The following is a 13035-nucleotide window of genomic DNA, read 5'->3' as shown; positions in this document are numbered from 1 at the left end:
ACATCTAGGCTATGAGGCACCTCTAATTCAAATTGCGAATTCAGTACAATAAAACAAGTTAATCTTTTTTCTTCTTTCAATACCACATGTGGGTGCAGACCTAGAACACCAAAAGCACACATACATTTCCTGGCTTACTTATGCCAGATCATGAACACTTACATGATAAAGGAAATGGACACGCTAGTATCAACAAGACACAATGATGAACTTGTGGGTGAAGTGCAGAAGGCGGTGAAGAGGAAAAACATTGACATCGTCGAATCATATTTTAATGTTTAAATACTAAACATGTTTCAATCTTGCTTTAATGTTTAAATACAACTGTCACAAAGACATAATGAAATAAACACAGCAAAATAAACTGTACAAAGGCAAAGTAGAATAACAAAAAAATATTTTACTAAAACATTGGATTTTCCAGACAAGCCATAAAAAAAATGATCAAGCTTTTCTGGGGGAGAAATCTGCACTTGATAAAGAGTCAGTATTATTAGTGAATGTGATGTTTCTTTTAAAATGTTTCCACTTCTGTTCGAACAATCAAGCTTGTTCATCCATAGCATCTAAGTTACAGACTTGCCAAAGGGCACATCCTAAGTGCTGGTTAGCTGCATGAAATAATGCAATTATCATCACCATAATAAGGGGGGGGGCTGTGAAAGAGAAGGAACCCACAAAACTAAAACAAAAGTATATTTCCTGCAGCTAACACAAGCTACATTCATTCACAGTGCTTATACTCAAACCATGATGGGAGAGACAAATGAAAGCAGAGACAGGATACGATCCTTAACACATTAAAAAGCCAGATGATATACTCAGCCTCTGCTCATGCTTTACAACAGTGAATCAGGACAATACAGATTTGCTTATGTGCATTTAATCACAAAATGACTGATGATGTCTTGGCTTCTTTCTTATTCTGTAATGTTGTCTAAGACTGTGTCCATTAAATGCAAACGAAAAAAAGGAAGAGGTCTTGGCAGAACAGGAAAAGTGATGCACACTTGATGTTCATGTTGAAATTATAGGTTATTCGTGGCATATAGCCTAGTCCACGCTCTGGCTGTTAGAAAAAAATAAAGCTAAAATCACACACTTGTACATTCACAATTTAAGTACAAATCACATTTTTAATATTTAATATACGAATAGCCCTTTTCAAAGTAGCATTTTGGCATATGAATTACTGCTTAAGTTATTTAATTATATTATACATCTGTAAAAATCCACACTCCATTTCCGTTTGAAGCAGACACGTATGGTCATACACAGAACAATTTTGCTGAATATGTATGAGACTTCTTGCTCGCTTAGCACACTACAAATAAAAAGATTATAAAACGCATAACAGTAACAAATTCCAAATTACCTTTTTTTTTTTTTTTTTTTTTAGGGCTCGCCTATTAATATCCCGCAGGGATATAATAGGCGAGCCCTATTGGGGTGAAACCAAGAGCTAAACTAAAGCAAAGCGTTTTCATCAAGTGCACGTCCTCGTGCAAGAGCTTGCCCGAGCCTTCCAGCAGCATTTCTCCTCCCCATACCATTTGCTCCTGCCTCCGAGAGCTTCAAAGGGATCTGCTTCCCCGCCCACTGCTTCACACTTCACACTTCACGGCCGCCAGGCCATCAGTCGCATTTCTCCTTCCTTCGTGCCCAGCCCCCCTCCCAGCGCTGCTTTGTTCTAAAGTCCATCTGTGGCTCCTCTTAATCTCGTCCATCTTCCCTTTCTTTCCCTTGCCTTCGATCCCTTCATGCCCTCTCTCTTCTACCCGCCGCTTTGCCTCCCCTCCCTTCTTCTTCTTAGAAAAGTCATTTTCTAAGGCCTACATAACTTTCAAGAAGAATAAAAGTTCTCGTGTTTGCAGTTGTTTATTCCTGCATTTCGGGAAACATAAAAACAAATGAACAGACAGGATAGTATTCTCTATGTCATCTGCACTACATGTGTTTTTCTGACTTTTAAATTCGTGAACATTTGCATATTTTCCAGTTGTATTTCCAGAATTTACACGTTTTTAGTATTCTTGGGATTTCACACACATTAGTACTTTATTAAAACACACACGGGTGTATTTTCTCTGAGCAGATTTTATTTACTAAAATCGTGCTCTATCAATTGTGACACTTTTTGAAAGTCTGCCATGTAGTCCGCAAAATGTTCCGCTTTTCCGACGAGTGGTCGGTGTTTTCTTTACAAGATGAGAAAAAGATATGAGCTGCAACAAAGAGGGTGTCCTGTAATGTAAACTCATCCCAGAAGCACCTATAACAAGCATTTGCAATGCAATAGGTCTCGCATTTATGCAAGTTTGAGCTATTGACATTGTAAATGACTGCCTTTTCTTTGTTTTTAAAACTTAAATAAAAGGCAGTCATTTACTATGCCAATATTTAAAACTCGTGTAAATGCGAGACCTATTGCATTGCAAATGCTTGTTTTTTTTTTTTAAATCAAACTTAAAACTTCACGGATAAATGCAACCGGACTTCTAAACTAGTAGAATCACAATGTTTATTTTGCATTAATATCAATATGGCTATAAAGATGTGAATTCTAATATTGAACCTAAGAAAACCAAAAGCTTGATGAATTAAGAATTCACAAACAGTTAGCTCTATAATAGCAAATTACTTAACCAAAGCCAGTTCATATGCCTTTTTAAACGTTCCCTGGTGTCAAGGTAGAAATAATATTAAGATATGGTGCAACAGTCATATACATTTTATAGCACAATAAAACAAAAGGCTTTTTTAAGTCTCAAGTCTTGTCTAACACAGCGCATGCGCTGCCTGTTGTAAGATATAGTATTAGCTCAGTCGCTTAGAGACAGTCCATTGCTTACCATTTGCTTGCTTCTTATTCGTCAGCTTCAGTTTGCTTTCCTACCTCTTATGGTTTTTAACCCTCCCCTGAGGCATGGACCCATTACTTGTTTCCTTAGGGTGCTACTTTTTTCTTTTTAGGTAGAGTCTAGCGGCAGCCCACATGCACTGCTCACTTTGCGAGGCATGCTGTATTGAAGTATGCGCTGGAAGCCTCACCCACTTTCCGTCCATATATGCCATTGGCTTGTGTCATTGTCCTTCGTAAATGCTGCCTTCTGATTCGTAAATAGGCTTGTTAGTCCCTCCTTGGTATCGCCTGGTCTGCATGCGTTACCTCTTATAACGACTGGACCTTTTACTTGGCTCGTTACACAGTCTGCTTTATCTAGTGGGTGAGCACCATTTTGTTTATTGACACTTATTGGGAATATGGCGGCTGCTTTTTGTATTTTCAGTGCGCCCACAAAGGACAATGGTGGGAGCTTTTTCTTTTATAGAGCACTATGCTGCTCCAACTTGCATGCTGAGCATGGCGCCCGCTTTAGGGACACTGCGTTCAGTTACAAGAATTTACATTTTTTTACTTTCATTTTGAGCACGGCACCCACTTCAGGGACACCGTGCACAGTTGCAAGGATTTTCTTTTTTAGTTACTTTCATGTTGAGAGCGGCGCCTGCTTCAGGCACACTACACGCTGTTTTTTTTCTTTTAACAGTGAGCGCACCGCCCGCTTCACAGACACCGTGCTCTAATGTCTCGCATAGCTGACCGTATGCTTTCGGTTCTGTAGAGCATTTGCAATGCAATAGGTCTTGCATATACAAGAGTTTGAGCTATTGGCATTGTAAATGACAATGCCTTTTATTTTTGGTTTTTAAAACAAATAAAAGGCATTGTTATTTACAATGCCAATAGTTTAAACTTGCTAAAATACGAGGCCTGTTGCATTGCAAATGCTTGTAGGTTAAGTGGTCTATGAATGTGCATTTATTTTCCAGCTTTCTTCCTTGTGTACTTCATATTCCTTCTTCGTGCTCATATTTGTAATCCCCTTGCCATCCCTCTGTTGCCGCTCCTGCTTCTTAGAAGGCAGCCCACCTTTCAATTGCCACTCTTTCTTCCTCACACCCTTCTGCTTATGTGCTTCTCCATTTCCCAAGAGACCTCATAGGAGAGACCTATTGACTATGTCAACTCATGTTTCTTATAGCCAGCAACAATATACAAAAAGGAGGTTTCTCACACCTCAAAATTGGCGAAGGCCTCAGAATAGGGAAATGTTTCACCTTCAAACCTATAAAGGACACCCAATGCTGGAAAACAAGAGATGCAGGAAAGTAACATTACGCTTTACCTAATATGAATGAAACCGTGAAAATGCTAGTAGGTTCTTAAATCTGTAGATCAATGCATTTATTGGAAGATTCCATCTCTTTTACTACATTGTGACATTTAATTTCAAGAGAATGCCATTAGTACTATCCTGAGTAGCTTTCATCTTTTTCCAGGGCGGTGTACCATATTCTTTAGATATGTACATTATTCTGCAAAATATTTCATGATAGTTTTATCAGATAAAAGTTACCACAGGAAACTTATGGAAGAACTTTGCAAAAGGTACAAAAGAATGATTTGATGTCTGAAGAAAATTGTAAGCTTTTCCAACAATAAGATTAACATTTGGTCATAAAACTTCTGGAGGGGGCATTGTTCCAAAGAATTAACGGATGAAAGCCATCAGGAATATTTCTTTGTCTGCCTCCAAGGGTAGCTTATTCTTTTTTGTGTATAATTATATTAATTTTCTTTAGGGAAACTGTTGAGGAAAGATTCAAATTTTGAATGGGGACAGGGGGCATCACATTAAGATATACCTCATTAATGTGTCTACATTTCTCAGATCTTTTAGTCAGGATATGAGTGAACTAGAGGTTCTATCCATTTGGTAAATGTGTGTTGTCAAAGTGTTAACAGGTCCATTCTAGAATGTCAGTGAAAGACATTGTGGAATGACTTGCACATAAATATTAGACATTTTTGGGTGGCAAGGTCTTGATGCAGGCGCCAATGATTAACAAGTAACCATACAGAGTGTAAGAGAGCAGTAATACATTTAATTACAAGACAGGAGGCTACATTATGCATTAATCTTTTAATGCAGTCACAAGCAGCTGCACTTACATCATAAGCAAAACAGTTCTAGAATGCAGTGACAACTAATAAAAGGCATGAGCAACAATAGAGCTGCCTCTTAAATGCAGCTCACTATGCAGATAAGTTACTTTACCTTGCTCCCTTCTTATACTCCTTTACCTTTATTTATTATGTTAAATGCTTTTACCCGTCATGTTTATTATTGATTACTAATGAATACTGTTTCTTGCTTATACTGATTGTTATTTATTGTGCCTTACGATCCCTCTCTTTACACTGAATCTGCGGTTTTCCTGAAAAACCCTTCCCTCCCCCTCCCTTGACTTCCAATTTACGGTCATCGAGTCCGATACCACCCCCCCTCCCCGCCCTCCTCACCGAAGTGCTTTTGGGTGGACCAGCACTCCTCACTCGCTCTTGCTGGCGATCAGCCTTCAAGAGCGCCTCCTCCTCCATTCCTGTTTCGCCCTTAGTGTCTAATTTTTTCTTGATTGGACCCACTTTTTAGTTTTGGCTTTACCGCTCATACGGTCGTAAGACGCGCTCGCTCGCTTCGTGTATGGAGCGTGTCTTTTTCCCCTTCATAACAAGGAATAACTTGGCAACGGTGGCCTCGCATCCCCCGCTTGCCAACGACCTTTCCTTTAATCCTCCGGCAGCGGCTGGCTCGAGCGCGTCAGTTACATTGCGCTCCCCAGTTGCTGCCGGAGATTTTACAGATACTGTTTCTCTTCGCGTATTGGGGATCCTTACTGTTGCAGCATAAAACTTTTTTTTAAAAAGGGGGAAAAGCAACAACAAACCTTATTGGAAGACCGCTTTTACTAAAACCCATTTTATTAACCCTTACTGGTGCTGACGTTTAAATCATTAATATACACCCAGCATATGTCCGCTTATTTCCCTTACAAAAAAGCTTAAAAAAATAATTATATATATATTATATAAATATAATAGCTCTAATGCCACTTATATTTTCTGTTAATCTAACTCTTACTTACCTGTTGTTCATAAGTCCATATCCAACAACAGCATTTTTCTCTTCTAAGTACCGGTTATGTCTGACATGGAGTCAGACAATGCCATTGCCAGTTCCCCTAATCACACAAGTGACTCTTTTAAAAATTTCCTACAAAAGAAATGAGGTCCTGCATGATGGACACGCTAAAGAAGGTTATGTCATCCAAGAGACCCTTTCTTTCTGAACATGATGACACCTCTCCTCGTGATCCTCAATTCTTACACACCAAGAGCAGTAAGAAGTCCAAACATGGTGAAGGCACTATGGGAGGTTGTGGAACCTCAATTGACTTGGGAGGTCTCAGCACCCCAAACTTGTTGGGAGGCCCTTGCGCCACAAAAGACTCAGGTGTCCCTAGCGACACAAATCTGATGTGTGCCTGTAGCGGCACAAACTTGATGGGTGTCCCTAGCGACACAAATTATAATAGTGCTCACGATGATGCTGGTACCGACTTTGATGAGGAAGATGTCTTCCATAATCCCTATGACAAGTTTGTCCTCGACCTGGACGATGAAGACCTTGCCTTCAATAATCAATTCAAGTTTGACTACTCCCCCTCCGCTAAAGATGCTATCCTTGACCCCCTGGGTGGATAAATGTTCTCTCCTCTCAACATCTCCCATCACAATAGTTCCAAATGGTTTCCCCAAGATCATGTTTCAAAATGTATCACCAGATGGCTCAGAAACTCTTGAGAGGGAAACGTGTAACACTCTTAGGTCAGAATGTCCGAGGCCTTCCATTCAAGACAAGGTCTGTCAGACCCCGAACCTTGACCCTGATTTGATAAACTTTTTATTCAAACTAGGTAAAGACCCTAGGAAGGGCCTTGAAAGAGCCCTCAAGAACTGCCAAGATAGTCTCCTTGACGTTCTCGGCCCCCTCACCAAGATTTTGGATTTAGCCGAAGATTCCTATATCTCCAACTCCCATGTCGACATCAACCTCATCTGCGGTTGAAGCCAAATGTCCATTGTTCTGCTTGGTAACGCCAACTCAAGCCTCAACATTGAAACGAGGAAGACCATCCTTAATAAAATCAATTTCAAACTGGGTGATTTAGCTGAGAAAGAACCCTCACAAAACCCCAAAGGTCTCCTTTTTGGTGAGGACATGATTAAATCTATAGGAAAATAAGGTTCCACCTTTACTGCCCTAGACAAGGCCCAGCGCAATATGAGGCGTGTCTTCAACAGTAATGTTTTTGGACAGGCTGGAAGAAGGGGCCATTCTTCCGGCCGTGGCAACTAGCGGCCCTTCTCATCCTTCAGAGGCAGAGGATCATCAGGCAGAGGATTCTACCCTTCTAACCGCCAGGTCTACCCGCAAAGAGGCAGAGGCTCTCGAAACAGAGGTTACTCCTCCCGTGGAGAGCCCAACAGCAACCCTCCAAGTAAGTCTTCCTCTTTCTTCTTCCCCTCCCAAGGTCAGGGGCAGACTCAAATACTTTTATCACGCTTGGAAATCTTTAACTCAAGATCCGTGGGTTCTGGAGACTGTTCAGGGTTTCAAAATAGACTTTATAGACCATCCTTCCCAAACACACGCGCCCAAATCTTTGATTTTTTTGGTAGAACATCAAGAGATTGTCAAGGAGGAAATCTCCTCCATGCTTCAAAAAGGCGCTATTGTAAAAGTGCCATGGGCTCTAAGGAGATTAGTCAGCACCCTTTTCCTGGTTCAAAAAAAGGAAAAACGCTGGAGACCGGTTATAAACCTACGAGAGGTAAACAGGTATCTGGTCTACAGACACTTCAAAAGGGAGGGTATTCCCCTCTTAAGAGACCTCCTTCTACACGGAGACTGATTGGTCAAGTTAGATCTAAAGGATGCTAACTTTACAATCTCTATGGCCGAAGAACACCAGCCCTTCCTTTAATTCATCTGGGACAATCATCTTTTTCAATTTCAGGCCCTCCCATTCGGGCTCTCATCTGTCCCTTGGTGCTTCACCAAGATCATGAGAACGATCGTCTCTCTCCTGAGAGAAAGAGGCATTCGATTAATTATCTATCTAGACGATATCCTTATGTCCCAACTCCAGTCACAGCTTTTAGAAGGCCTCAAGACTACCATGAATCTTAGAGAGTATTGGCTTCATTATAAATCGGGAAAAATCTATTCTTACCCCCTCAAAATCTCTAGAATTCCTCGGGTTCACCGTATATACCTCGAAGTGCCTTCTTCCCAACAAGAAGATAGCCAAGATTCGCAAAGAGATCAGATTTGTTCTAAAACAACAATCTCTAACTCTTCGGGAATTAGCCAGGCTTCTGGGCTTACTTTCTTCCTCTATTCAAGCCATCTTTCCGGGGCCATTGAATTACCATGCTCTCCAGAGAATAAAAGCCCAAGCCCTCAGGTCTGGTGGCGAACACCCATTAAAACGATGAGAACATCGTGAGTGCATTACAACGCACATTTTACATTGCGACAACATTTACAATACATGCTTTTACATTGCGCATGCTGTTACATCGTATGGCAGGTTTCCACAACTCATGGCAGGTTTCCACAACGCATTTGAACAGTGTTTTGCATGCAAGCTTTTTCAACAACGCATTGTTTCCACAACGCATTTCTGTGTCAGTGAACATTTCTTAATTTATTACAAAGATGGAATGGTTTGCTAACACTTGTGTGGCACCTGCTCCTGATGAGTGAATCATTGTTTACGTTGAAGTACACATTAAAGCTCTGTGACTCAGATCACGACCACCCATAGCTGCTTGAAGGTCTGCATATTGTTATCGGGGAAGGGTCTAATTACCTATGAACCTCGCTGGAATTGACCTTTCTAAATTCCAAGCCCACTCTCTCAGAGGTGCTATGGCTAGTAAATCCTTCTGGTCTGGTGGTAAGTTAGATGATATCCTTAAAGCGGCTATTTGGTCCAATGCCTCCACTTTTGCTCGTCATTATTGTAAACCTATTGAACATATGTCAGATGTTGTCCTTCAAGGCTACCAACATGCACAATGTAGCCTCCTGCCTTGTAATGAAATTGCGATTCTCCTATTAACATGACCAGAGAATCTGGATTTCATTAAAGACACGGAGGCTAACATTATTCCACCCGTCCCTCCCTTGGACGGAGTATCTATTTATATGTTGTGATCAATTGCACTTGTTTCTTTACTGTCTACTGTATGCATTTTTTCTGCCTTTACTGCTTAAGGTTTGAACCTTTTTAACTTTTTCATTCTTCTTTTCAGATAACTCAACCTAATGGATTGTCCTCATCTCTTCTAATCCCCCTCTCTTCGTTTCCTTCCTCCGAATTCCGCATTTTCTTCGCTCTCAAGACCAAGTTGCATAACAATCTTATGAACTTTTTTTGCTTGGTTCCATTTAAAAAGAGGCAGCTCGGTTGTTGCTCATGCCTTTTATTAGTTGTTGTCACTGCATTCTAGAACTTTTTTGCTTATGATGCAAGTGAAGCTGCTTGTGACTGCATTAAGAAATTAATGTATAATGTTAGCCTCCGTGTCTTTAATGAAATCCAGATTCTCTGGTCATGTTATTAGGAGAATCGCAATTGTTCAGAACAATGCCAGAGCCACTTATTGGCCAATTGGCCACATTTGTCAGAGTATTGCATGTGACATTTTTCGATCTTTTAACAGATTACCATGTGACCCTAGGTTTGCTTTAGTTTTGGTAGACTGACATTCCAAAAGGCGAGTAGTAACCTTTTCAAGTCTAGTAACTGCATAAGTTGTGACTGAATTTCTTGTGGATATATTTACTATAGAAGAATATCCAGAAACTCATCACTGATAAAGGTTTTGAATTAACTGTTATGAATGAAGGAAGTGTATAAAGACTTGTGTTAAACGTACCACCAGAGCATTAGATCAATTTAAAAAGCAACGTGAATGATTAAATGGTCATTAAAGAGAATACAAAGGCATGGGCTTGGACTGGAAGGTGTTTTAACTTGTAGGTGTATAGAATTAGTCCTCACAGCAAAACTGAAGGCTGAATTTTATTTACTGAAAGGAAAAGAATCTGTGCGCTGGTAGTAAAAAAAAAAAAAAAAAAAAAAAAAAAAAAAGAAGGAGGAAAGAGCATAGTGGAGCAAACCAAGGATAGCTGAACATGTTGCACTTAAGTAATGACAACTCGGACACCAGATGATGGGTACTAAAATGGTTGCCTATGTTCGGAAAGTGGATCAGAATTGTTAAAGTTCTTTTCCATAGTATGGTGAGTTATGATTGTGTGTGGAAAGTCAGATGTGTAGCCAACAGAGATTCTGCCGGATAAATGTAAGTATATTATTTCTAAACTCTTATGAGAGTAGATGTTAAGGTCATGTCTGATGGTATGTCTGGAAACATTACCGACATGTCAGAGTTGTTCTGAGGATACAGAAACCAATGAGGTGGTAGAAACTATGAGGACTCCGTGGCTTCGAGGGTGAAATATTTGAGTCAGAACACTACTACAGATATTTAAAGATGAATTGCTTTAGAGCTGAATAAAAACAACATTTTAGAAGCTTAAAGACTTGGGGCCAGATGTATCAAAGGGTTTTACTCATTCTGTGTCTATGGGAAAATGTGTTCATACATATGGCCCTTGGTGTATTTCTTGATTTTTTTTTTAGGAGTAAATACGTTATATATAGCCTTCTTGTACATTGTGTCCATCTGCTGTTTTCTTTGTCCTGGTCATTTACCTGTTTCTGGGAAATCGTTACTATTGCATTAGGTAATTGGAATGCTTTAAAGATCCTCTACTAAGCACTGGAAGTTGTTGAGCTGTGCTTTTCTTGGCTTCAACTAAATTATTAGACAACGACTACCAATTACGTTTAAATAGTTGCCCTTTTATTCTGAGAAAAGATATTTAATAAGCTGTGAGATTTTAGGACAGGCTTAATGATCAAACCAATGACATCATTCGTTCTCCTCATGACCCTACATGGGCAGCCTGTTAACCTGGTCCCCAAAAACACCACAAGGTTAGGCAAAAAGCTTCAAATGAGTCCCTTGCTTCACTAGGCTTCATCTCAATTTCCTCTGTGTTCAAGCACTCCTTCAAGCTTAGTCTTGGAAAGAGAAAAATGCAATAGCTCTCAAAACAGTTTGGGGGGTGGGGGGGGGGTGTTTGGGAGACAATATAAACCTAAAGGAATGCTGTCAAAGTTGACACCCCTACTGCAGCAATTTGTTGGAGGAGTCATAAGGTAATGGATCCAAGAGCATTGTACTGAAACACCCTATTAAAAAAAAGAAAAAAAGGACATAGAATTGTTCTCCAAAACTAACAACCAATATGGCAGGCAAGGTGAAGAAAATCAAAATTTTGGGTGTCAAGAACTCATTAGCCTGTATTATAATGGCCTCAAGACATGGTCAAAATGGAATCTAAAAAACATCACTAGGTGAATGGATAAAGACAGAGGAAATCTGGTGAGCAAATTAGCCCACCTACTAGAAAAGGCAAATTGAAACGACTTCTCATAAGTCTGCTCGGACTGAAAAATTGGGACGCATACATTAATAACTGCACAACTGACTTGGAGCGAGAGCAGTGTTCAGAGTTTTGCACATGCACACCTTAATGTATTATATTTCTAGTTTAGATTCCTAGCATTTGTGTTATTCTGTATTTTCTTCTCCAGAGCCAGGTTATACCCACCAGTCTAGACTTGAGCCTTTGAGCCCACTGGGTTCATTGAGTTTTTCCCTGAAGAGTCTTTGAGCGACGTACATTTGAAAGAGCGTTAGTGAGCATGATAAAGTGAACTGTATATTACTGAACCTGAGAAAGAGAATAATTCAGATAGTCCTAAAACTTGTGTATCTATTCAAATCAGTGAGCATCCTGTCAAAGAATTCCAGCTGATCAGTCATAATAACAAATTCGAGTCAGTAAGGTAAAGGTTTTGTTCTAGCAGACTACAATCAGTTGATGAAAATTTCAAAAACAACTATTCTAGGTTTACAGTACAGAAGAGTAGCTAGGTTTTAGGACAGAAAGTTAGGTGAAAATACATAACAGTAATTAGCAGGTAGTATCAATAGTAATCATAAATAGGTCATGTCAGATAATCCATAAACAGGTTAAAAATATAACTCCTTTGAGCTTTCCTGCATGCATTAGAAATCAAGCATCCACAGAGTGATATAGAGAAGACAAAGACAGCAAGAGAAGAACAAAGAGCAAGAGTAGGCAGTAAGAATGTGGAAGAAGTCCTGAGGCAGTCTATTTCCCTTATCCCTGTTCTACATGAACCATGAGGTCCGGGAGAAGATGGGGAATTGGGAGCCATCTGCTTCTCAGAAAACTGGCAATCACAGACAAATTAGTGGTCAAGGGAGTTTGAGCATATCAGATCTTGACAAAGGAGTGGAAGAGATCACTTCATGTAAATGAAAATGCATCAAGAGTGACTAGAAAGCTGCTAAACTAGCTTGCCTAACCAAAACTCAAAAGGGCCAGAAAAAGTCTCCATGAGAAAAAGAAAAGGTGGAAAAGGATCACCAAAAATGCAGGAAAGGTGTGTAAATGTAAGGCAGCATGCAAGGGTGCAACACAGATGTTCTCACCCAGAAGAAATTATTGTACCAAAATGCTTTTTGGTACAGTAAACTAAGAAAGACAAGACAACAAAATGAGCAAATGAAGCAACTGAAATCATTAAAATTAGATAGGAGCTAAACGTCCTCGGCTCATTGTGATGCTTAACATGTAAGAATCGGTGGGAACTGAGGTATCAAGTATCAAATGTAGAGAACAAGCAGCAGTGACATTTGCAGTACAAGTATACAATATGGTATGTAACTGCCCCACATAAACAGCAAATCAGAGGAAACCAATGAGGAGAATGAAACTAATCAGTAATTCAGAACAGAAATCATAGCTCTGTTTCGCCCAATACACATTGACCCAAAATCTCAGGCCATTGAAGAAGAGCATCCATGAAGGCAGCACCCAGGTGGCGTGCAGCAATACAGGGAATAGTAATTGCCCACTAACCTACAAGAACGAGGCAAAAGATCCTTCCAGA

At 40.0% G+C, this 13035-nt stretch overlaps 1 protein-coding gene across 2 annotated transcripts in view; it reads right to left on the bottom strand.

Moving 5' to 3' along the window:
- Positions 1–256: 256 nt before the first annotated feature.
- UBE2N (ubiquitin conjugating enzyme E2 N) overlaps positions 257–13035 on the bottom strand; it is a 71353-nt gene continuing 58574 nt past the window's right edge. For both annotated transcript variants that reach the window (XM_078674556.1, XM_078674565.1), the window contains exon 4: positions 257–1069. In XM_078674556.1, coding sequence (XP_078530682.1) covers positions 1029–1069 — 41 coding nt within the window. In that variant the 3' untranslated portion in view covers positions 257–1028. The remainder of the gene's footprint in view (positions 1070–13035) is intronic.

Source organism: Lissotriton helveticus, chromosome 1_1 (genome assembly GCF_964261635.1).
Source record: "Lissotriton helveticus chromosome 1_1, aLisHel1.1, whole genome shotgun sequence".
Classification (NCBI taxonomy): domain Eukaryota; kingdom Metazoa; phylum Chordata; class Amphibia; order Caudata; family Salamandridae; genus Lissotriton; species Lissotriton helveticus.
Note: the sequence above shows the minus strand (reverse complement) of the source record. Positions and strands in the feature narration are given on the sequence as shown.